The following is a 25,842-nucleotide window of genomic DNA, read 5'->3' on the forward strand; positions in this document are numbered from 1 at the left end:
CTACTTTTTCCGATGATGAAGCTCATTCCGCCGCATGCTTTATTATACTCGTCTCCGACTACACATGCCAAGCTCCTTTTATGGTCTCTACGTGCGTTTCAGTGGAAAAGGAAGTAATGCCGGCAAAAAGGCGTCGCTGGATCAGTGCGAAGGGTTCTCGAAATGGGTTTCATCCAGTAGAACTGTTTTAAATTCCAACCGCATGGGACTGGTAATGGACTCATGAAGCTGTCTTAGTAATCAGGCCAACTTTGAGTATTACCCCTTGGTTAAGTTTCAATTTTTCGTTCTCCCATAGATAATTCCCCTTTTGAGGGTTTTCTAAATTTACTAAGGCAGTCTCCTACTTCTGGATTGGTACCCCTCTTTGGACTAAGCCCCTGGATGCCCGCATGCACACACACGTACACACTCACCTCTGCTTGGGTGACGCAAATTATATATAATTTCATCGGAGCATATTTTTCCTGTTGTGATTTCTGGCTTGTCTAGGATCCGTCCTTCACTTCCATCGTCGGGATGTGCGAAGGCGCAGTGAATGGGTTTTATGACCAGGATGTCTGTCACCTTTACACTCACACTGGCACTCACGAGGGACTCTCGCACACTCAGGCACACACACATGGCTAGTCAGAGGCATACTTCAATTAGCAGATAATTTACTTTGGACTCATCAGAGTTCATCAGAGCGCTAATTGAAGCGCTTTTAGTAGTCGGAAGCCATAAAAGCGAAACCAAAAGGGAGTTTTGCTTAGTATGCGGGCAAGTGTGAGTGTGTAAGTGTGTGTGTATGGGGGTGGGCGGGATGGTGATTTCGCATTAGTGTGCGTGGATGCGTGAGTGCGTAAGAGGGAGCTTGTGGCTGTGCGGGTGGCTACAGCTTTTTGCATGTTGCATTAGCCATGGAAACTGCTGACACAAAATGTTGCAAGCAGTGGTCTTCGGGCCGCCTCATCTGATTTTAGGGATCAACGCTTTGCAACTCGATTTTCAATTAGCCATCCCCGTCTCGCACCCCATTCGTCGCCCCCTCTTTCTCTCCTTCTCTCTCTCTAGCCATTGTGTGGCTGAAATTCAGCTTTGCTAATTAAGAAACCAAAAAACCAAAGTAAATGCAATTTTCCGTGGTTCGTTTGTCCCAGAGAAGGGGTTGCAGAAGTGCTGAAAGAGACAGGGCGATGGGGGAGAAAGAGAGGGCACTATGCAGCGGGAGTGAGATGCATTGCTTAGCCAAGACCGCAACCGCAAAACAATAAGCAAAGGACAATGCAAATGAAGTACAGGCCACACAAAAACACTCAGCCAGCAGGGCGGAAGGGGGCTCTGAGGGGCAACATATTCTCCCCCACATTATGCGGTCAGCGAGAGCCTGAAACAATGTCAACTGGCTGCTGGGACACGAGTAGAATGCCTAAGTCTAAAATACCTTCGCTTTCCTTTCAAAAAATATATTTTGAAACCACAACTAAATTATTAAGTGTGTGAAATTCTATTAAAAACACATGCTACGAAGCATAATTAGTTATTTTTATAGTTTGTAGAAATATTTTTCATATTTTTAGACTACTTTTGTTTTGTGTGTAGGGATACAAAGTATAAGAGAAGCGCTTCGCTTTTGTTTGCTGACAAGTGTCTGGGTGTTAGACCACCCCCGCAACCCTACTCCAGCCCCTTTCCTTCGCTCTTTTGGCTGGGCAAAACTAATGTCATAGTCACGCCGCATGACGTTGAAAACAATAATGTTGATGATGCTGGGTGCCAGCCTTCCAGAACCCCTTCCGAAACCCATTCCCACCGCTTTGTTCTGTGACATTGTTGCAGATTTCACATTTGCATCCCTTTGTGGCGAGCTTTTTATTGTTCTTGGCTCACACCTGCTGCAAAAATGTTGGCCTATAGTTTTTTTTGGGGGGGTGGCAGATATTTATTTATTTTCACAACCACAAAGAGTTCATTACATAGGAAAATGCTGCACTTAATTGGTCGAAATCAAAAGAGGTATATCAGTAGCTGACACGAAAAGAGAAGGCCTGCTTTTTGTTTTTAAATAAATTGGCATTGCAAGGAAAGGTTGGTTGTGAAATTTCCATTGTAACTTTCGCCGGCTAATGGCAGGAAGCATTGCAGCCCACCAACTCTTTCCACCTTCTTTAGCATGAAGTGAAAATCATTGCAGAGATGAATCGTGAAAGGATGGCCCATTTTAGCACCGCAATATGGCATCAGAGCACTGGCAAAAAAGAAGTGGGATTTAAAAAGCAAACAAAGAAGTAGAGAAAACAACAAGTCGGGCGTTCTATAACACCTTTTTATGAAACATTTAATGTTATCTATTTTTTCAAAAAGCAAGGCTGCCGAAAATGTTCTAATTAGTTTGTACACTTTTTCTAAGTGTACTGTACACGCCTGCATGTGGCACACTTTCTGCGACTGCAGCTCCGACACAAATGTACTGAATTTGTGCGGAAAAATGTGAAGGCAATGCATTTGTTTCCACTTTTCAGTTCGCTGCGGAAATGCGGAGTGAAATTTTGGCCAGAAACCCAATGATGAACTCTCTGTCAATTGCATGCGGTCAAAATGCCGGCCAATTTTCCGAGCCCATCCCGTTCGGATTCCTGGTGGCCAGCTCAGAAATGGACCGAGGATGGATGGCGTGGGAAATGGCAGTCTACTTTTGGGCCATTCAATTGTGTTGCCACAGCCGAGGAAACCACACGGCGTATACGTGATACCGACGAAAACTTGATAGCTGCACTTGTTTTTAACAAACTTCTGGGGGCCCATAGATTATAGATTCCTTCAGAGAAGTGGGCCCCCACACACATGGTCGTTACTTTGTGCATAATTATGTAATAAATCTGATTTCCATGGAGAGCATACGACGATGATGGAGCAGCCGGGATGCAGGACTCGTAAAAGTTTCACTGGCAAAACGACGACAAAAGCCACGGGTCAATGGCAACACACTCGTCAGACTCCGGTTACTCCAGCCCAAATCCCCATTCCACATTCCCACCCTCCACTTTATGTAATTTATTATTAAAAAGGCTTAATGACAAAAGTTTGGCATTTTATACCAACATACGAATTAAGGCAATATATGTGCAGGAGAAAAAGTCAGCGGAGAAGTGAAATTGCCAAAATTCTCACAAATATGACAAATTACGAATATCTTTCTACTTTGCTGCTCAGTTAAAGGACTTTTTTTTAAATATTTTCTCAAACATTTTAAAAATGTTTTCGAAAATTGAAAGCCCTTTAAGATTTGAATGATGAATCTCAATATTTTCCCTATACGGCTTATCCCCTTTCAAGTGTGTGATTTAAGTCTGTGAGTAGCAGTATAAAAATATGGATAAAATAAACATATTATGCCTATTTCAAAGTGGCTTATGAGTACATTTATTCCTTAAATATTTACTTTGCCAACGGTTTATAAAATATAACTTTGCTAGCAGCGAAAGATAAAGAAAGTTGCAAATGATATCCATTTTTGGCTGTGCAAGAAATTATGAAATGGCGATGGAAAATCAAAGCACTTGAAAGCCAACTTCCCCAAAACTTGGGCTCATTGAGAAGAAAATTGAAAATCCGCAGCCATTTGGAGCCGCGAAATTATGCGAACAAATGCGAAAATTTCAATGAGCTGAGGCGGGAAGTATTTTTGGCTGAGAGTATTCTGCGCGCAATTAGCGACAAAACTTCAAGTGCAAATGCTTTTTGCTGTGGCTTCTGCTTTTTCGGTAGTCTTCTTGAGATTCGAGATTGCTGCGTGGCATGACAATTACGGGTGCTGCCATTGCTATCTCTGCCGCCATTCGGTTGCGCTTTATCCCCACGATTATGGTTATTATTTCAGTTGGCAGCAGCAAAGGCAATGGCAAGCGCCGGAAGCGGAAATCGCGCTAATAAAACTGAAAGCCAGCTTAATGGGCCGAGCCACGCCCACAAGATAGACTAGTAATGGCCTTGCTAATTTTGTTTACTGTTATTCAGATTATAACTGTTAAGCTGGCGCAATTTCAGCCACCAAACTTGATCTTGAATAACTTAAAACACCTTGGGTATGCAATATTTTAAGTGTATTAAGTACTCCAGTTCTAGAACTGTCTTTAAAAAATTAAACTGAAGTTTGAATTTTTATTTCATTAAATATTTAAGTTCTATAACTATCTTAACATAATTTTCCTTAACAAATAACAGCCCATACATAATTAGTTTCCATAAAATATTTGTATACAAAGTGGCTTCGATAAAGGATCTTAAAATATTCATATATATGCTAGGGCACATTATGATTCCAATGTTACCACCAGTAAAATATATCGTGTGTTGCTAAGACCATACGAACTATTAATAATATTGTCATTGTGGGACTTTTCGCTTTCTTGTCATTTCCTTTGCCCTTTCCATGAACCTTTTCTTCTGTTAAGACCCTACCAAAGACCTTTTCTTTGGGTGTCCTGTCATTTCATAGTTTCAGGTATGAATTACTGCAAATTGTAATAATTTATGCAATTATTTGTGTACGAAACTGAGAAAAGTTTCTTGTTGTCGTTGCAACGATATAAAAAGCAAACTTGCACTTCAAAGTTTCTGCTTTGTTGCTCTTCAGCGGGGTGGAAACTTTTGCCACGCAGGGGCAAACTCTTTGGGGAGTGGGTATTGTGGGGCCCTAACGATAATGTCACATGGCAGCCGCATATTAACTTGGCAAGCAAACCGCAGGGACAAAAAAGAAATTTGCAGCTAACTAGTTGCTAACTAATTACCAAAAAAGCGTTGCCCCCCAAAAAACACCTTAGAGAGGGCAAAGAGACGTTAAGACCATCCCCAAAAAACAAAAAAGAACCCCATCCGCATAAAAATATTGGGCTACAGGAAGAACGCAAGAAGGAAGGGCAAACTTTCTGGCAAGTAAGAAGGAAAATAGTTGAAGTTGCCACCACGACTCGACGACTCGAAAAACCAATGAACTGGAAAAACGGCCAGCGATCCCCGACTTTGGCCAAGACAAAGTGTAAACAGAAAGACACGAAAACACAAAATCCAACTTCTGCCCACTCACCTAGGATGCAGCAGACAATTGTAAAATGTTTTTTAATTTGACCAAAAATACTTTGGAATAGTCCGAATGGAGCCGAAAGGCAAAAACTTGCCGGCCAAACATTCCGAACGCCTCGCCACATATGAGTTCGTGGGTGTTTCACTTCTCCGGATGTCCGTTTTGCCGTTTGTCCGTTTTTTCCGTATGTCCCGGTGTCCGTTTGTCCACTCTAAGTGCAGGACAAAAGTTCTGCGAACAAGTTGAAATGCTTGAAGAAATGTTCTAAACGTAGGGATAGTATGCTGGAATATACCCACTGTTATTGAAATATAAGTATTTTTAAATGTAAGATAATTTGTGGTGTTTATTCAAATTATGGTTAAAATCCTGTTCTAGGTCATAGTTTATATTTTGTATTATACAATTTTAGAAATATGTGATTAACCATGTTAATTGAAAAACACAACATGGAATTTCTATATATAATAATCTGTAATGTATTGAGTTTAAAAATCCATCGATCTGCCAAAATCGATGAGAAATATTCGTTGGTGGGGGCGTGCTGAAAGTCCCCAGCAAAAGTTAACAACAGTGTCTAGGCGGCCTGACATGTAGCAAGTTCCTGGCTATAATAATAAAAATTGCACGTTACGCTTGGCTCGGGTAGTTTTCGGGGGCTTTTTGGGGGGAAATGGAACACAGCTGGACAGGGCATATCAAAAAATATTGTACGCCGGCTAATGTTTATGTATGAAGTGGCGCTCTTCGCACTCCTTTGCCCCACTTTTTCGAGGCTAAAACGGAGGGGGCGGATGAGAAGAAGCTGCTGGAAGAGCCCCTCGGTTGCACAACTTTCGGTTGTTATTTTAAGTTAATGAAAATGTAAGACGCAACAGTGTAAGAACGGGGACGAAGAGAGTGGAATCCGAGTGGTCATTGTGGTAATGCAATGTTATGCGTACACATTGGAACGAAACAACAACAATGGTGGGTGCTGCGAGGGGGGACCACTTAAGCAAACAGTTGGCATAATGAAAGTTTTAGGAATTGTCGGGGGAAGTACGTTAACTTCAAGCCGCAAACGAATTCCGAAGATAAAAGGGTTGCGAGTTAAAAAAATGATTTGTAGCTTTACCAGGTTAAATTAATTCCATAACTTGAATAATAGGATCCCAATTTATGTAGGATACCTTTATGAGTTTGTAGTAAAAATCTTTAATATTCCTTATATAAATATTTCAATTACAAGAGGGTCAAAATTTCAGCCCCTTCTCATGTCAGATTTTTTCGTATTTCCAATGGCTTTCAGAATAGGAACCCAAAACTGCACTTCTAGATTCCATAACTTGACTAATATGATCCCGATTTTGATATGGGATACTTTTTTGAGTTTGTAGTAAAAATCTCTAATGTTCTACATTTAAATATTTTAATTACAAGAGGGTCAAAATTTCAGCCCCTTCTCATGTCAGATTTTTTCGTATTTCCAATGGCTTTCAGAATAGGAACCCAAAATTGCACTTATAGATTCCATAACTTGACTAATATGATCCCGATTTTGATATGGGATACTTTTTTGAGTTTGTAGTAAAAATCTTTAATGTTCTACATTTAAATATTTTAATTACAAGAGGGTCAAAATTTTAGCCCTTTCTCTTGTCCGATTTTTTCGTAATTCCAATGGATTTCAGAATAGGAACCCAAAACTGCACTTCTAGATTCCATAACTTGACTAATATGATCCCGATTTTGATATGGGATACCTTTATGAGTTTGTAGTAAAAATCTCTAATGGTCTACATTTAAATATTTTAATTACAAGATGGTCAACATTTTAGCCCTTTCTCATGTCAGATTTTTTCGTATTTCCAGTGGATTTCAGAATGGGAACCCAAAATTGCACTTATAGATTCCATAACTTGACTAATATGATCCCGATTTTGATATGGGATACCTTTATGAGTTTGTAGTAAAAATATCTAATGTTCTACATTTAAATATTTAAATTTCAAGAGGGTCAAAATTTTAGCCCTTTCTCATGCCAGATTTCAGCCGTATTTTCAGTGGTCTTCCAGAATGGGAACCCAAAACTGCCCTTCTAAATTGCATAACTTCAGTTATAGGGCCCCGATTTTTATCTGTGATACTTCTTTGAGTTTGTGTTCAAAATTTTTTATATTCTACACTGAAATATTTAAAGTACAAGACGGTCAACATATTAACCCAGTCTCATTTTTCTGCATTAGCATTTATAATCAAACTAACTCAGTCTACCCAAACCGAAGTCTCTATGATTTAACAACTATTTGCGAGCCACCCAACACAGCTTTTGAAAACGACTCATTTAACCCCACTGGCCTTACAGAATATGGCTTTTCCGCTGCAAATTGATTCAATCTCTAAAACGAAAGCGGCCCACCAAAATCAATCCATCCGAGTAAATGTTTCCAATAAATTGCCGAGCTTGCCGTCTAAAATTTTTAAATAAATAAATCTGAAAGTTATCTAAGCGTGTCCAAATTCGATTTACAGCTACAAAAATTGAGCAAAAACAACAGAGGGCCGTCGGGAAAATCAAAAGAAAAGAAGGAACAAAATAGAGCGAGAGTGAGGAGTTTGAATTGGAAACAAGAGCAATGTAGGAAAAAGGGGGAGGTAAACACTGAGCATGGCTGAACAACTTTGGCAGCGCGGAATTCAATGAAAACACTTTTGACTGCCAAATTTTTTGAAATAAATATGCGTAAGGGCTGTATTTATTTAATATTGTACAAATGCATGGTTTTGCTAGGCAATCAAAAAAACTATTTCTGTGGTAAATTGGACTAGACGAACATGACATGAACTAACGAATTGATTGATGTGTGTTACATTTTTTCCAGCTAAAATTATTTAGATTGAATTGTAAGGACTCGTATGTTATTTATTTGTCCCAATTTAGCATCGAATTTTCCATAAACTCATGTCCAGCATAAGTGCGAGTATTTGTACTTATTAGGAGCATTGTCAGGCTTTGAAAAAATCTTTACCACCTATTAAGATTTTTCTCATTCTCAATTAACCTAAATTATTCATCCTAAGATTCTAACTTTTTGCAATCTCTGTCTGAATTATATTTTGTACGAATTTTTACAAGTAAACTTGTATTATAAATATTAATCTATTAACTAATATTGAGTTGTAAAATGTAAGACCTTTTCTTAAAAACAAACATTAAATAAAGTTTTATCTTGGGATCCTATTTAGTTATAATTCTTGAATAGTCTATAAGGCGGAAGAGGTCCTTCGACGCGGTCGACAACATGGCTTCCCCACGACTAACGGTTTCCTCTGCTGCCGACCATGGAACTCACCTCGCCGTGTGGTGGATAGCGGTTCGTGGCGGTCCTTGCTGTGGGGAGTGGTGCGGTGGTGCGGTGGTGCGGTGGGTCGCTGTCTGGTGATTGTTTGTCTATTTATATGCTCATTATGTTTTCGCGCTTGTTTTACCAGCGAGCGAAGCGAAGCGGATCGCATTTGCCAGCGGGTCCTGCGTCCTTTGAATAATGCCCGGCCATACATTGTGGTCAGCGGGTGGTTTTTGGGCTGGTTTTTCCTCGGCGTGGTACGGGTGGTCCGGGGACAAAGGATAGGCGGGCACAAAAGTTTGCCGGCTATGCAAAAACAAGGACAGCAATTTGCTGGCTTCCTTCTTGCCATCGCGACTGACTCCACTGAATGAAGACGTGTCCGGCCATTGTCCTTACAATGAAACAGCTTGTCAATCACTTGTGTCCCTCGCTTTTTCGCTACCCAGAGCCCACTCATCAATTAGTCAGCCTCTAATTAGACACCGAAAAAGAGAGCAAAATCGAAGGGATTCTGCGGCAGAAGGTGGGTCTTTTTATGTTGGCGGGCTTAAAGGATGGGATACCTGGTTGAGTTGACGAGATTTTATTATTTAATACATTTAAAGATGAATGCTTTGTATATCTATTAAACTTTGAATGAAATAAAAATAGAAATCTAATTAATATATATAATATACAAAATATGTAAAAAAAATAAATATTGCTGCGTATACGTAATTTATAACCTTTTCTTCGCGTAATACATTATGTATACGCACTGGGTACTTGTGGTTGTCTAGATTTTGCTATAATTGGAAATATTATGTAGTTTTTTCTTTCAATGCATTAATAAACCCGAGATGCCTCCAATAGCCTATAAACTATGTAGCCATATCCTTCATTAACATCTTCCGACCACAAATCCCAGCTCGTTTTGGCCCAAAGGAGGTGGACATATCGGATTTCGGACTTTCCCAGAGGCCCTGACCTGCCAGCGAAATGAAACGTTTGCGGTTTTACTTCATAAACAATTTGTGTATATTTCATAAATATTTTTAAACAAATTTCTGTCCGCCGTTTTTGTCGGTTTTTTGTTTTGTTTTGCTATTGTTTCTGTTGGCTGCTTTGTTTGCACGGCGGTTACCATGTTTTATTTGCGGGAATTACACTTTTCGCTTTTGGCAATGGGAAAGGATCGGGGCAGTGGACGAGGGCAACCGAAAGGATCAACTTTTTTCCCCAATGCAACGAATATGGCGGAAAGTCAACTGTGCATGTGTGTGTGCGTGTGTAAGGGAGCGGTTGATGGTGGAGTGGCATGGGCGGCGAGGGAACTTCGAATAAATGACATCGAGCGGGGCGCGAAAGTTACGTTTTTTGTTCCCTAAACAAGGATCCGTTGAATAATAAATAAACAACATTTTAAATATACATTTTTATATTAAGTTACGTAAAAAATTATGATTTCAGAAAATATATTATTTACAATTATTCTATGATAATACAAAACTATATTATTTTAAATTATCTAAATGTACATATATGTTTAGAATACCCAAAAAAAAGTGTTGAAATATGTAACATTTAAAATACAATAGATCAGAGTAGAAACCATATAAGAAATCGCTGCAGGGTATCCCCCGTTCGGGGTACTCATCAATTATGGCTAACATCCTGTCCAGCCTGTACAGTCGTCCCTCTGCCTGGCAGCCATGTGCGTTTGTTTACTTGCCCAGGACTCACAGGACTCACAGGACACACGCGGCACCAACTGGCAGCTGGGGTGGACCAAAGTTGCACTGCGTACCACCCCAAATTCCCCTCCCAAGGGCCATGTTTATCTTGCGCTTACAGTGGAAATTCCCTTAAACTTCATTCGTGTCGCCGTTGTTGCCATTGTTTTGGTCGGTTGCAGTTTTTCCGCACAGTTTGCTCCCCAAAGCATTTTATTGCTCATGCACGCGTACACGGTTTTCATGCAATTTGTCCTGAATTTTCCACGGGAAACGGGGAAAAAGTGCCGCCTCCCTCTCTCAGAAAGTGTTGCACTTCATTTGACAAGGACATTGCTGTGGGCAGATGCCTCCCATTTGAATATGATGCGGCATAACTTTTTATACCCCTTCTTCTTACCTACATAGATTGAAAACCCTCTTCCTTTTTTATTTTTTTTTAATTTTTATAGATCTAGAGTTTAACTGAAAAACAGCTTGTCAAAGCTTAAAGCTCTTGGTACAGTATCCTTGCTATTGGGTATTTTTAAAAAGCTTTATCAGTTACAGGTCACTTAACAAACGAAAATGCAGGATAAAGAAATCTTAATTTCGGTTTTTTAACAATTTTTACTTTGGGCAGAACAAACGTTTTTATCATTTTGCAAATAACAAGTATCCTTAAAAGCTCTTCAATCCCGTAGAACATCCAAGTTAGGATCCAAAAAGCTCTTGCAGGAGCTTTAGGCAAGCACCAGTCCAACATTTTGGCGCCCTTTTAAGCGCCATCTTAAATTCCCCCCATTCAGCTCATTTGTTTAAATAAAAACACAATAGACGATATTGATTCTGTTTAGTTTTGCTTCATTTCTTTATTTTCCGTTATGCTTTTAGTTTTTTGCTGCACTGCCAAAAATGAAAACACGCTTTGATAAATACTTTGACGGCTTTTAAACCTAACAATAATAAAGTTTTAAATATACCTTTACTTAGTTTTCTCTCTCTGTCTGTGTGTGTGAGTGTTTCCGTGACTTACAATTAAATTCCTTTAAACAATTGCCCAAGATAATTAAATAACAGCACTGAACTAAAATGTATAAAAATGAGTGGCGTGAGCAAGGTAAAAGGAAATTATAAGTGCAACATCAGCAACATAGTATTAAATAAATATCCTTATGTTTTGCCAATACAAAAAAAATTACTATGATTATTTAAAAAAAAAAATATGCTTAAATCCATAAAACGGATATTCAAGTATTTCATACACATACATATATATTTCGATATACATACACTGTATATAACATAAGTTCTCTTTCCTTTTTTTGTATTTAAATTTAAAGTTTTTTTTTTTGTATGTTTTCAACATAGTTTTCTGGTTCTTGTTTGTGTGTTTCCTTCTCAACTTATCATTTTGCGTTGTTGTGTTTTGCCTTTTTAATTTGTAGTTGTAGCTTTTTATGTTATTTGTAAGATTTGGAAATTGTTAAATCATACAGTTGCTTAGGATTTACGCTTTGCTGCTCGATTGGGAAACTTTTGATGATAATGCTTGACAATGATAAGACGTTAATGGATATTAAATGGAATTTCTCACGATCTAGCGATCTGTTCTTCTTCTAGCTTACAAAATTTGACTCACTTTTTGAATAGTTGCTTTCGCTTAGTTCGCATTTTTAGTTTCTATGTTAGTTTTGTATTTTGCATAGTTTTGAAACGCAAGAAATTTCATTTCTTGCTTACAATATGACGAGTTTATTGGCTCTCTTTACCTATATAATACACATGTATAGCATATATCTGTTAATTTATGTAAATATTTCTAGAAAAAGACTTTTGAACCACGAAAAATAAGTATTCCGAACGAATCAAAAACGAAAACGAAAACGAGTTGTTCTCTCTGTGTGTGTTTCGATAATAATATGTAATCAGTTCTTTGAGTTCTCAGTTAAAAATGTTTGTTTGTTGTTTTGCTGTTGCTTTTGTTGTTCTTGTTGTTTGACCAAACGAAATCCCAGCAGCTCTAGTCCATATATCATCGATAAGGTTTCCCTCGATTATTGGTTAGTTGACATATAATGCCCAGAAATTGTTTTAGTTAGCCTACTTACAACCTAATCTCCTCCAGAACACGCACGCAAAAAAAATGTTTGGGGGCACCCTCTCTCTCTAACTTTCTCTCTAGGTTTTTGTTTTTTGTTTACTGTTTTACTCTTTGTCGTTTTAATAAATAGCTTAACAAACTAGAAACTCGAATGTACAGTGTGGGGCTTGAGTTGCTTGCCCCTTGGGATCTGTATCTGGATCTGTCTACGATCTATACTCTATCTACGATCTCTTGCTCAGAAGGCGGCATCGCCGGCGTACCAAGGATGCACCCAGGGCGCCGAAGGCGGCGGCGTGGGCGGATAGATGGTGGGCGATGGCTGGCCGTGTGTGTGATGGGCCGCCGCAGCTGCCGCCGCTGCCGCTGCTGCTGCTGCCGCATGATGGTGGGCCGCCGCTGCCGCTGCAGCGTGATGATGATGATGGTGTTGATATGGTGCCGTAAATGCCGCCGCCGCTGCTGCAGCTGCACTGCCGTAGTAGGATGCTGCGGCCAGGGCCGCTGCCGCCGCCGTGGGCGACGCCGTCGATGAGGAGTGCGTCGAGGAGGCGGGCGACAGGCTGGCTAGTCCAGCGGCACACACGCTGTGCCTGCGATGCATTATATGTCGCTGGGGTGGCGCCACCGCCGCCTGCTGTTGCTGCTGGGGCGGTGCTACTGCTGCTGCTGCTGCTGCTGCTGCTGCTGCTGCTGCCGCCGCCTGCGTCCTTCGCTGCCTCTGCTGCTCCCATTCGGGCAGGACATTGCCCAGCGGTGGACTCAGCATGCTGGCCGCCGCCTTGCCATATAAATTGGATAAGTACGCATGCTCCGCCTCGGCCATCTTTTGAGCAGCCGCAGCAGCAGTTCGGGGATTTTTTGCGGCCGACTGCTCTGCATGCTGCCGCTTCTTCAGCAGTCGCTGCTGCTCATGCTGCTGCTGATGGTGTTGGTGGTGCTGCTGTGCTGTGTGGTGGTGCTGGGCGGCTGGGTGGTGCGGGTGTGGGTTGTGGGAGTACAACATTTCGTATGTGTTGCTGGTGGTGTGTGCTGGTGTTGCTGATGTTGCAGGCGATCCTCGGCTTCCTGTGCCCGGCGGTGTGGCAGGAACTGGTGGAGCTGGCGGTGGTGCTAGTGCCCTCCGCCTGGTCAGAGCTTCACCACCGCTCACATTCGCTGGCGGTGTGAGGGCTCGTCTCCTTAACGAAGTGCCTGCCACCAAAGGTGCTGCCGCTGCTGCTGCTGCTGATGATGTTGCTGTTGATCTTGTGTGAACTGTGGCTGCACTGTTGTTACTTGTTGTGACTGTTGTTGTGCTGGATGGTGGTGTTTTTGGTGTGTTGGTTGTCGATATTGCTGCTGCTGCTGTTGTTTTTGTTGTGGTTGTTGTTGGTGGCAAATGTTGTGCTCCCCAGCTTAATTCCTAGCTCGTGCGCGTCCTCTTGGCCGGCGGCTGCTCCGGCTGGCGCGTCATGAAGGTCAGCTGCGTCATGTACTTGATGATGTCGCGCACCTGCACCAGCGGCATGTTCTCGTTGTAGTTGCGGTCGTACTCCATCAGGATTTGCACCTGTCGCCTGCGAATATGCGAAGAGATTGCCATCAGTTAGGGGTCCCAATTTATTGGTAAAATATACTAAGTGCCGGAAGTAATAAATCAAAGAAAATTGCATTTCTTGCCTACTCACTATATATTTTAGGGAAATTCAAATTAAATCCATGAAATTTAATTTATATTTATTCAATTGAACTCACATGAAACTGACAACATTTTCATTAATGCACTTCCTGAAATTCATGGTAAATTTTCTTGACATCTGCCTGCTTTTCGGTTGACTGCATTTCAAACATAACATTTCTTTGACAGCCTTTTAATGAGTTCTTCGATATTGCAATATCAATTACGTGCGCTCAAAATAGCTTGTGTTTATAAGAAAAGAAAAATTTGGGGGTAAAGCTAAAGCAATTTGCCAGCAACTGATTATGGAATGTGAATTTTAAAGATTAATTTGGCCAAAAATATTTGGTATTTCCATTTTTCTTGCATAGTTTTATATCTTTAACGCATTTTTCTGACAGATTTTTCTGCAATTTTCATTTTCTTAGATCTTGATTAGATTTAAAAACCTTAACTAGGAAACTAGGGATTTTCAGAGGCTTTTACTAGGGCAGGGGGGAAATATATATTCAAAACTCACCGATTCGCCTTGTAGAGCTCCACGCCGAGGGCCTCGATCAGCCGCTTGCAGTGATCCAGCGGCACGGAGGGGAAGAAGTTCTTCTGGAACTCGATGAGGGTCATCAGCTGCTCGGAGTCGTTGTAGGCCTTCATGTTGATGCAGGGCACCAGGTGCTTGTCGACGCACACCTTCTGCACCTTGTAGGGCGTCAGGTTCATGTTGTTGGTGGGTATTTCGGGTATGACGCACAGGCGCTGGGCACTGTCCGCCGCACTGGCCGCCGCCACCAGTGCCGCATGACGTTGCAGGTGCATGGAGGCGCTATTGGATGAGGCACTACCGTTCCCGTTTGAGCCATTGCCGGAGGAGCCCGAGTTACTCGTGCCATTGTTGTTGCCTGAAGAATTCGCGGAGCTGCCGGAATTGCCGCCAGAGCTCGAGGAACTGCGTCCATTCTGCTGGGCATGCTGCGCATGATGGGCGGCGGCGGCGGCCAAACGTTGATGCTGGGCCACCGCTGCCGCTGCCACCTGCTGCTGCTGCTGGGCGACCGCTGACGAGTGCTGCTGCAAATAGGCCGCCGATGCAGCGAGTGACCTTCGGGAGGAGGACAGATCGATTACGTCAGTGGGTGTGGGTTGTTGTTGTTGTTGTTGTTGTTGGGTGGTTTGTGTATTGCTAGTTTGGCTGTGTGTCTGACGACCGTAATTGCTATTATGATTATTGTTATTATTGTTCCGTCGTCCGCCTGAATTTGAACTAACCCCCAATGCATTATTACTGCTAGCTAGCGAAAGTATGGCCATGGGTAGGTTATTGCTTTTGGTCGAGCAAATGACGCTCTTTTGCCGACCACTTGCCCCGCCGGATGCCCCACCCGCCCCACTTGCCGACCCCCCTCCGGCGCCGCCGCCGCCTCCTCCGCCGCCACTGCTCAGCGGAGATGGCGCCGTGTTCGAGGCACTCGAACTGGAGCACGAACTCGACGGCGAATGCAGAAAGTGCCCCGGCAGCTGTGGCGTTATCGTCACATTCGGATTGGAGGCCAGTGTCAGGGTGGCCACATTGCCCATGGCCATGCCCATGTTCAGGCCACCCACCACCGAGGGCGACATCGGCGGCGATATGTACGAAGGCACCAGGTGACTTTGATTGCTCGCACTATTGTTGCCACTGGAATTGGTCTGTATGAAGGTCGAGAGATCCGGATTGGCGAGAACCTTTTGGATGACAGCCCGCATCTCGTCCGACATCACGGTGCACTTCTTTTCGAAATCCTCGAGAGCCTGAGTGGAGTTCAGCGGTATGGTAGTGCCACTGCCAGTGCTGGCCACTCCTCCACCTCCATCAGCGGCTCCTGCGCCACCACCTCCTGCTCCTCCTCTTCTGCTGCTCTTGGTGAGAGTTATCTCGGCACCCGAACCGTCTGGTATCAATGGTGGCACTATGGGTTTGGTAAACGTAACACCACCGCTCTTCTGGCTTTTGTTCGCCTTATTGGGATTATTATAGTCCAGCATGGTTATCAGATCGGTGTCCAGTGGCAAGGAGGGTAGGGCTGGAAAGTTCTGCTTTCCGCTGGCATGATGAATGGAACTGGGATTGCTGGCATTACCAACGGCAGAGCCCGTACTGGCACCTTTCAACTGCTGACTGAAGAGCAAACGCTGGGCGGGTGTCAGTTGATTCCACAGGGCGAGATTCGTGTAGTCCGCTCGCGTCGAGGGCAGGTTGTAGTTGAAGGCATTGTTGCTGCTGGCGCCAGCGCCACCGGCCACGCCCCCTGTGCCACCGGCAGAGCCTCCGCCGCCCAGAAGAGCCTGCACATAGCCAGCCGCAGCAGCAGCAGCGGCCACAGCGGCCGCCGAGTTGGAGTTGTTGCTGCTTGCGTTGTTGCTGCTGCTGTTGCCCCTCATGTTGCTGCTGTTGCTGCTGTTGCTGGTGCTGCCGTGGCCTTTGGCCAGGGCATGTGGCTGCTGCTGATGGTGATGATGGTGGTGGCTGTTATTGTTCTGGTTGTTTGGTGAAGAGTGTTGCTGTGGTGCATGGTTGTTGTTGCTGTTGTTGTTGTTGTTAAATGTGCTGTTCTGGTGTCGTTGTTGTTGCGGTTGTTGTTGTGTCTGTTGCTGTTGTTGCACCAGCGACTGCTCGACATTTGACCTAGAAACATTATATACAATACATAAGTCGAGGTGACCGCCCCATTTTTGTTTTTTGTTTTTAGCTTGTTTTTTATTTACAATTGTCTTTTGTTTTTAGATTAGTTTTTTTTAAGGACTCTTTTTGCATTTTTCAATCGATTTTGTTGTAATTGTCATTCCTCATCAACTAACTAAGTCTTAAAACAGTGGGACATTTTTGGTTTTAGTCCCCTTTGGTATGCATTTGAATTTTGATTTTGAATCTCGTTGGCTGGCCCGCACGTGCCTCATCTTTAGCCTCTTGCCATCATCTTCTGCATCCGTAACTGCACTTGCTTTGCCGATTAAACATATCGGAGACATCGATATCCCCATTGCCTTGGCCTTTGCGCTCGACTGCTGCCGATGAAAACAAATGAGAGAAAACCAGGTGGCGATAGTCAATTATCGTTGGTTTTTTAAACCCGATTTGTGTTTTTATTGGTTTAATGAAGTAATTTGATGAATTTGCTGTGCCTTACTCTCTGCTCTTTCTTTCTTTCCCGAAAAAAATATTCCTTATTGCCCTACAATTGATTTCTCAATGCTCTTTTGAACAATGTTTCCCTTTTCATAGCTTTAAAATAGAGTTAGAATCAGCCAAAAATGATTACTTTCCTGGGTTCTATTTGAATGTGAAAAATATATCTTCCTAATGTGAAAGGCCTTTTTGTGCGAGTGTCTTTTTGGTTGTGTGTTTTTATGTAATTATATGAGATGCAATAAATATACATCGGGTTGGAAAAGCTTTCAAAAAAGCTTTTTCCTCTCTTTTTATTTTTTGCCCCGTTTAATTCTAGCCTTACAATGTCTGCGTATTTTTTAAGCCAGGCTTTCAAAACTCAGAATCGATTGTCATACATTTTTCATGGAGTGATGTTACTTCAACTTTTGTACACGCATTATATATAATGTATCTAGGATCTTTCACTGTATTTCGTACTTTGTATCTGTTGGTTTAGTGGTGTTTGTGTGTTTGTGTGTGTGTGAGCTAGGGGGAGGGGTGGGTGGGGCCAAACGGGGTTAAAAAAACCTGCCACCACCGATAAAAGCTTGTTCTCGTTGTTGTTGTTGCTGTTGCTGTTGTTGCTGCGGCTGCCTTGTATTTTTCCCCTTTTTTATATATGTAGGTATATGTTTTTGTTTTTTTTTTTAACTTTTTCGTTCGTCACAAGTCGTGAGTCATACCACGTGTGTGTGTGTGTTGTGTTTTCATGTGTGTGTGAGAGAGTTTGAGGTGTTTGTGTGTGTGTGTGTGATAACATTAGGGGTAGTCAGTACACACAGCCATTAAATAAATGTAGATATGTTTTTTTGTTGCATTTTTAGATATATTTAATATATATTTTTAACCATATTTTAAAGGTAAGTCATTTCGGGGTTTTTTCTCTTTTATTATGCGAATTTATGTTTTTCAAAATATGTTGTAGTTCCTCTTTAACATTAAATTATCAATATATCATACAAAGAAGAAAAAAAAAAGAGTTTTTAGAGCAAAACTAGGAAAAGGAGTTATAATAATATACAAAGTTAGGTTATAACGAAATCATCATCATTCCATTGAAAAAAAGAATCAAATACATGTACGTTTTCGTATGGATATAATGTTTATAAAGACTTTTATTCTACTTTCATTTTTTGAACTTAATCAAGTCGGGAAGGTCATGCAATCGCTACGGATACTTTTCGGATATTGAGAGTTATGTGCTCTGTTTATAGGATAACTCTACAATATGATGTATGTACAGATGCGTGTGTGGGTGTGTGTGTGGGCGTATTCGTGTGTTTTTTTGTGTGTTGTGTGTGTGGTGTTGTGTTTTGGGTTTAGTTCTACTGGGCTTATATATGGAGTAAGTAGGCGGTAGTGGTGTTAATCGATCAGGTAGAACCGCGTTATCCCAGTGTGAGCGTTATATTCTTAGTCTCCACCTTAGTCGCGCCTCCGATACCGATTGCTTATTTACTTCACTCTACTTTTCTGAGAGCCTTTCTTGAGCCACCCTAATGCATGCCGTAAGAGGTTAGGAATCTGGAGACCCGAAAATAAAAAGAGAGAACAAAAGCTCGTCAAGTATTTGCAAAAAGTGGTCGTTTCGAATCGGTTAGTAGTAGTAAGGTTTCAATTTTGTGTGTTTTTTATTGGTCTTTTAGAAAATGTTATGAGGGGAATTGGTATTTTTGTGGTATGGTTGATAGGTGTTTGGTAATTATTTTGAAAAACATAAAAACTCGTTTGGGACACCGGCATCCCCTATATATGGATTGCAAATACACTACAGAAAACCGAAACACTTTTTGGATTACAATTTCAAACTCGAAACCGAGAGGTATACATTTCAATTATTTATAAAACAAATGACATTTATAATGCAAAAATATTCAAACGTTAAAGAGAGTAGAACATTTATTTGGAAATATGTTTAGCTCTACACTTCGGAAAAATTACACATTTTTGGCCTTTTCGACTAGAAGAACAATAATTGAATTTTTTATGGAACATTACGTTTAAGAGAGTAATTAACTTAATGGTTGCAAGGCTAAAACAAAGAGCAGAGAGAATTTATGCCAGGAACGAGTATTGTATTGTATATTTATTGTAAGACGATATAAAACACAGATCAAACTTCAAATAAAATGCGTGCACAAACGCCGATTTCGGTATGGTTCGTTATTATATATCTAACATTGAGAAAGTGGAGAAAACAATCGGTGCAATATGTATTTATATTTTTATATATTTATTATTATTTTTTTTTGGAAAAGAGCATAACGAAAGAACAACAAAATATCAAAAATATATATCGACTCTCCTGAGATTGCAAAGAAATCATGTGGGCACCCTAATGGCTGAGCAATTTGGACTTAAGCAGCGATTTCTCAATGTCTATAGCCTACGATTCCCCCCACTACACCCAGCATATTACACAATTACTGAATTACTGACTACTAAGCATTATTTCAAAGATATAGATGTATATCGCTAATTAAGCTCGCCAAGTCCTTCAACTTATCGACTTTCGGAGGCATCGAAAGTGACATTAGATGCACTTCAGCCTAGACATTGAGAACTCAACCCTTAGAGCGACTTAGTAAAATATGTGTATTATATATATGTATATAATATAAACAACAACAGCGAAAAAATAGAGTATAAGGTTTTTGTTTTGATATTGGCAAAAACGAATTACAACAAAATTTGAAAAACACAATTTCTGCGCATTTTTTATCCGAGATTTCAAATAAAATCAACGTACTAAATGTAATTAATGTAAATAGTCATAAGGAGAGGCAAAATCAAATGTAGAATCAATAAGTTCTAATCTGTTTCCTTGGTTAATTTCTTTTCTTTTTTTTCTTTTTTCTTTTTTTTTCTTTTTTCATTTCTCAAGGACAGTAGTGGGGGGAAAGATTTAAACAATCGATAGGAGGAGGAGACTATGGACTGTCGTTCTACTTACATGTGGTTGCCATTCTGGCCCGCCGCCGAGCGAACGAGGGGCGGCGGGGCGTTTCCGCCACCCCCGCTGTGGTTGTTCACCGAGGACATGGAGATCGCGGGATTGTTGTAGGAATACGGCTGCCGGCTGCCGCCGCTCATCATCAGGTTGTTCATGTGCTCCCGATAGCTTCCCACGCGGTTTGCGGACGCGTGCGTTTGCTGGGCCTGCGGGAAAGTGGCAGAGAGGAGGAGAAAGTCAGAAGAAATGCAATGCAATCCAAGTACACACATATTTTATATAAAACTATTCAAATCACAAAGAGAGAAGACGTGCCTAAACCTCTCAACATAGTCTCGATTTGAGCTAGGCAAAGCTCCAAACAAACCCAAAACCAAACCAACTCTTGCCAGTTCCTGATAACTGATTCACATACAGAACAAAAAACCCTTCTATGTGACTAAAAACTACTGATACTTTTCGTTTATGACTGTAATCAATATGGTTACCAGACCTTACCTAACAAAGCAAACTGAAGTGATAGGTATCTCAGCGGAACTGAACGTCCCCTTCGGGCCAGGCAGAAACAAAATCAGTGCGAAAACCAAATTAAAGTAATAAATTGCCACTTGCTATTGATTTGATAATTAAATATAACCACTTAGTTAATCGTTTCGGTGACCTACTTTTGCACATACATATGTATGGACCATTAAGTCTGCATAATTAACAATTATGGATTCAGATTGCAATTACCACGGATTCAATTGCAAAGAAGGCGGAAGCCAGCTACTGCCAATGCGAATTAGTTCAACTGCAAAAATCAATTAGCAGCCCTCTATTGACTGCTTGGAGACCTTTTTCGTGCCGTTTCAACGATTGTGTGTGCCATTAGAATTAGAATTACGTTTTCAGTTTGAGATTTGATAAGATTGCCATTACTCACATCGAGTCGAGTGTCTAGGCGGCTAGTATTCTTTGGCGTGAGTGGCGAGTTTTTTGTTGTGTTTACGTTTTGAAAGCTAGAGGTCAAATTTCATTTTTGGAGGTCAAGCTAAATTGTTTAAATAATTTGGAGTTTTAGTAACATTTTTTAATTATTTTTAAAACTTTCTGCATCTCCATCTTCCAAAAAAAAAAACAAAATATGGAGCCTAGGCAAAATTTAAAAAAAATATAGAGAAGTTTTAGTAAAATAAAACAATAAAAAATAAGCAACCCATAAATTAACATAATGTTCCTAAATTATTTAAAAAATATTCGAGACTAGTGCAACAAAATTGAAGCTCCATCTTAGGCAAACAAAATAAATGCACAAATAAAATTAACAAAAAAAAAGAAATTAGAAAACTGGGGTTCACCTAATGCAAGTTTGACTGTAACAGCAACATCAACAGGTTGTGGCCAACACACACACACTCAAGCACAACCAAGGAGCGAAAGAGAGGGCGATAGGGGGAAAGAGATGGGGATGGGCAAAAGAGGGAGATGGAGCCACTCTCCTATGCACACCATTCCGCCACACCGATGACCCAGTTTCGATGCCGTCGAACGCTGCTGCTGCGCTGTTGCCAAACTGTGAAAAATCTGCTAGAAAAAAGGCAAAGCACGCTAACACACACAGCGATTCATGTACACATGCATTCGCATGTATGCACATACATATGTAAGCCCCAGCATGTAAGTTTGTGTGCTACAAGCGAGGCCAACAAAACATGGCCCGGCACTCTCTAGAGAAAACCCTCTGTACACCACACATTTCATACCCCATTACATTCCATTTGCACTTTTTTCGGCCCGATCTCTACTAGCATTCCCGAGTTCTTCGAGAGGCAGGGATTATCTTCATCGATGACAGCGCGAAAAACTTGTTTTAAATGGGATTCTAAGCGGTGACCTAATTTCAGATATTTACAGTGAAACATATGCCTAGCGAAATGGTTCAGTACCGTAGATCTTTTTAGACCTCTTCTACCTCTAACCTCTAAGCTACCTTGTGTAACTATTATATTACCAAGAGGTACCTCACAGTGTAACTTTGGGTGCGTTCGCAAAATAATTCCATTTCATAACCAAACAAAGGAGTGGTGGAAAATTTGTTACACCGAAAATTCTGGGAATTCGGGAGCTCCTTCAAATCGATGGAAATATTTATTGCAACACAATTTTGAATTATGTTGCTAACCCTTTGATTATTTCGTTTCGAGTAACAAATAAAGGCCCCTGAAAACTTGGCAGAAATTGGGGCTACATTACCGCATAAATAAAAGCAGGAAGAATCATCGTTTTTTGTGCACCGAGTATCAAATAACAATTACGTATAATTAGGTATGGTCAGCAATGTAACTTTTTTTCAAGAAACGGGTTACATTTTCATAATTTACACAAGTTTCGTAGGACTATGAGTGGACGTGTTGGTTGTACAAAGTTACAGAGTGTAAGTGCATAAGTGTATGGAAATTCTTTTAATCTTCGGGCTAAGGGGCTTAGTTTGTTCCCAAAAATATCAACACAACGCGATCGAATTGCTCAGTGAGGTAGTGGTAACAGCAGGGCACATCCTCTTCGCCATGACGCTTCGGGTTAGTATTTCAGGAGAGGATTAGTATGGTTTAGATCGCAAAACAGGGGTGGGTGGCATGGCAGTGACATGGCCCCGGGACAATGCAGAACACTCACCATCATCTGGGCGTGGAGCTGCAGGTTGCTCTGGCCGGACATCCAGCCGCTGCTGGCCAGCGCCTGCACGGTGGCCTGGGAGAGCATTCTGTTGTTGCCCTGCGACTGTTGGAGCATCGAGGCCGCCGCCGCCGCCTGGGAATTGAAGGCCGCCACCGCGGCGGCCCCAAAACTGTTGGCCGCATTGGCCACCCCATTGGCGCCGGCGGCGGCAGCTGCTGCGGCGGCGCGTTGCTTCATCAGGTGCTGCTGTTGCGCCGAGGCCGCTGCCGCTGCTGCTGCCGAGGCATGTTGCTGCTGCTGCTGCGACTTGGAGGTGACCTGTTGACCACCGCCGCCGCCACCCGCCGAATTCGAGGACGAGGACGTGGAGGAGTTCTGGCCCAGGCCACCGCCACCGCCGGAGGAGGAGGATCCTCCTCCGCCGCTCGACGATCCCGAGCCCGATGTCGTCACCTTGGGCGGCGGCGCCGAGGGCTGGCGCGTCCAGTTCACCGAGTTATTGACATTGGCCCTGTTGCCGATCAGCAGATTCGAGTCGACCACCTTGCTGGGCCAGTAGTCCTCGAACTCGGTGCCATTGGGGAAGTAGCTCTTGATGTCGGTCAGCGAGATGACGGCCACGTTCTCGCTGGAGAAGAGCTCGTTGCGAATGCCCTGCACCTTGCAGCAGAACTTCAGGTAGGCCAGATCCCAGCCGTTGAGCAGCTCCGCCTTGGTCTTCAGATTCTCCGTCTCGCCCTCGAAGTAGAAGAGCGGCACCACCTGCTGGTTATTGCGCACAGTGTAGGGCACCACGGACTCCTTGTTGATGCGAATGAAGCCGCACTTCTCCGAAGGCGTCTTGCTGCCGGAGACCAGTTTGCGGTAGCAAATGTCGAGGAACTGATAGAACTTGGAGGCATCGCTGAGCCGCACCACCAGATCCTTTTGATTGAAGATGTCGCGGCCGAACTCGCTGTCACAGTGCTTGTGGTTGATCTCGATGAAGAGGCGGGCCTCGGCATCGGTGATGTAGTAGCTGCGCACGCAGGTGCAGCTGGAGTAGATGTCGGGGTGCAGGCAGTTGAGGTACTTGCCCAGCAGCTTCAGCTCGATCATGCGGACGGAGCAGTACTTCTCCGACTGCCTGAAGATGTACGGGATGGACACCTTGCCGAACTGGGCCCAGCCAAAGTGGCCGTTGATCGACTCCTCGTCGCAGGGGCCCGCCGATGAGGAGGACTTCTTGTCCGAGCCGGCGGAGTCGCTGATGGCCCCGTTGGAGCGGCCGTTGGCGGCCAAGGCGGGCACCACCTGCATGGTGCCGTTGGGTAGCTTCTGATGCCGCGACAGGTAGCTCATGATGTTCGTCTGCCCGTTGCCGTTGGTGATCGGCGGTTGCATGTTGCCGCCGGATGTGGCAGAGGAGCCGCCACCGCCGCCGCCATTCGAGTGCTGCATGGCCGCCTGACGGGATGCCTGCTGGGCGGCCTGTTGCTTCTGTTGCTCCTTCATCTTGGCGGCCAGTTCGCGGATCTCGGCGTCATCGGGACGCTCCTGTTTGACGGGCGGACCCAGTGATCCGCCCAAGCTGTTGCCGTGGAGCGGCAAGTTCTGGCCGTTTGCATCGATGACGCTGGTAATCTGCACATCCTCGCTGGCCATCGCTCTCGCTCGCTCTTTGGCTCTGGAATGCGCTATCTCTCTCGCTCTCGCTCTCTCTGATATCCTCTGGTTATCGATAATCCTTCTCTGCTTTCTGCCGGTTATCGTTTTTCACAGTGGGCTTGGGTTCATTTAAGGAGCTGCATGGCACAGAAGGAGAAATTTATTCGTTATGGATGACTTTTCACGATTACCAATCACACAATTTCCGTTTCACAGGTCAAAAATGTAAAAAATTACACAAATATTTAATGCTGGGTTTTCAGCCCGGTCTTTTCCCAGGTCCAAAGTAACATGGTATTTTACATTATTCACATATCAAAGGGAAATCGGTAATGGTACTTTTATTTATTTGTTATCTCAAGGGGCTTGTAAATATTTTTGTTTTTAGTTAAACAGAACACGGTGAAAAAATAAAGAGCCGGCTTTCTTTCTCTCTCTAGCACTCAAACGGTCACACTGGCCGGCTCACACACACATGCACACGTGCTCGCTCTCTTTTTTTTGGTTTCTTTTGTGGCTGTTCTCCAAGTGTGCGTGCGCCAATGCGCGCTCTTTAAGTTGTTGTTGCTTCTCAGGCACACAACATTTAGGTTTCACATTTTGTTGTTGGTTTTATAGTATATACGTGTATATAGTATAGATTTACACACTTACACAAACAAACGCTGACTGCATTTTTGCAGTGAGGCAAAAAAACAAAACTATTTTATGCATTTGTTGTTATATATTTGGTGGCTGCTTTTCTCTCTCGTTGTTGGTTTTTTTTGGTTAATTATATTCCTTTTTGTTGTTGTCGCAACAACGCTGGTTGGACGAAAAAAAAAAAACAAGTTGTTGCTGGCTCTCTGCGCTTTTTGTACTCGCACTTTTTCGCTATTTCGCTTTAGCGCTTTTTCCGCTTTCGACGCCGAGGTACGTCCGCCCGTCCTCGCAAAACACAAATAAGTTTGTTCTTCAGGCTGAGGGACAATAAAGCGTTCTAGTTCCCGAGTCCAGCGTGGTTGGCACCACCAACAATCAACAAAACGATGAACTAAAACTCGAGAATACGCTGGTGGAGAGTCGCACAAGTCGTCAATCGCAGAAACTGCAATTCCGCCGACGAGGAGCCGAGAAACAACCGTTCACCACGCGCGCGCGAAAGATACAGATACTGGCAAAGTACTGGCAGGCGGCTGAAAACCTAAACTGTGTGGCCATAATATACGAACGAATACGAACAGCCGTGATCGTTGTTACGAAAATTATTTCAACGAAGTCAACTGAAAAATGTGTGCGGCACACACACACACACACACAGGCGCACGCCGCACTCACACTGGTGCGGCTGGCGCGGGCAGCGACGCCGACTGCGGCAGCGGATGCAGAGCGCAAAAGAAAAACGGAAAACACGAAATACGACGAACGGAAAACACAACAAAAAAGTACACACGGGCAGCGCAGTCGGCGTCGCTGCAACGCTGCCACGAACATTTTGCCGAATTGTTGTTGCTGCTCGCTGTTCCCTTTTCGCTTTCGCCCCCCGCCTTGTGCATTTTC

At 42.9% G+C, this 25,842-nt stretch overlaps 1 protein-coding gene across 1 annotated transcript; it reads right to left on the reverse strand.

Moving 5' to 3' along the window:
- Window positions 1-10,934: 10,934 nt before the first annotated feature.
- Window positions 10,935-25,482, reverse strand: LOC108023402 (uncharacterized). Its single transcript, XM_044093721.2, is given in 5 exon segments — window positions 10,935-13,754; window positions 14,376-16,517; window positions 19,996-20,201; window positions 22,654-24,440; window positions 24,958-25,482. Coding segments are annotated over 4 exon segments (5,316 nt in total). The 5' UTR covers window positions 24,301-24,440; window positions 24,958-25,482; the 3' UTR covers window positions 10,935-12,433.
- Window positions 25,483-25,842: the final 360 nt, after the last annotated feature.

The sequence above is a fragment of the Drosophila biarmipes genome, chromosome X (genome assembly GCF_025231255.1).
Source record: "Drosophila biarmipes strain raj3 chromosome X, RU_DBia_V1.1, whole genome shotgun sequence".
Classification (NCBI taxonomy): domain Eukaryota; kingdom Metazoa; phylum Arthropoda; class Insecta; order Diptera; family Drosophilidae; genus Drosophila; species Drosophila biarmipes.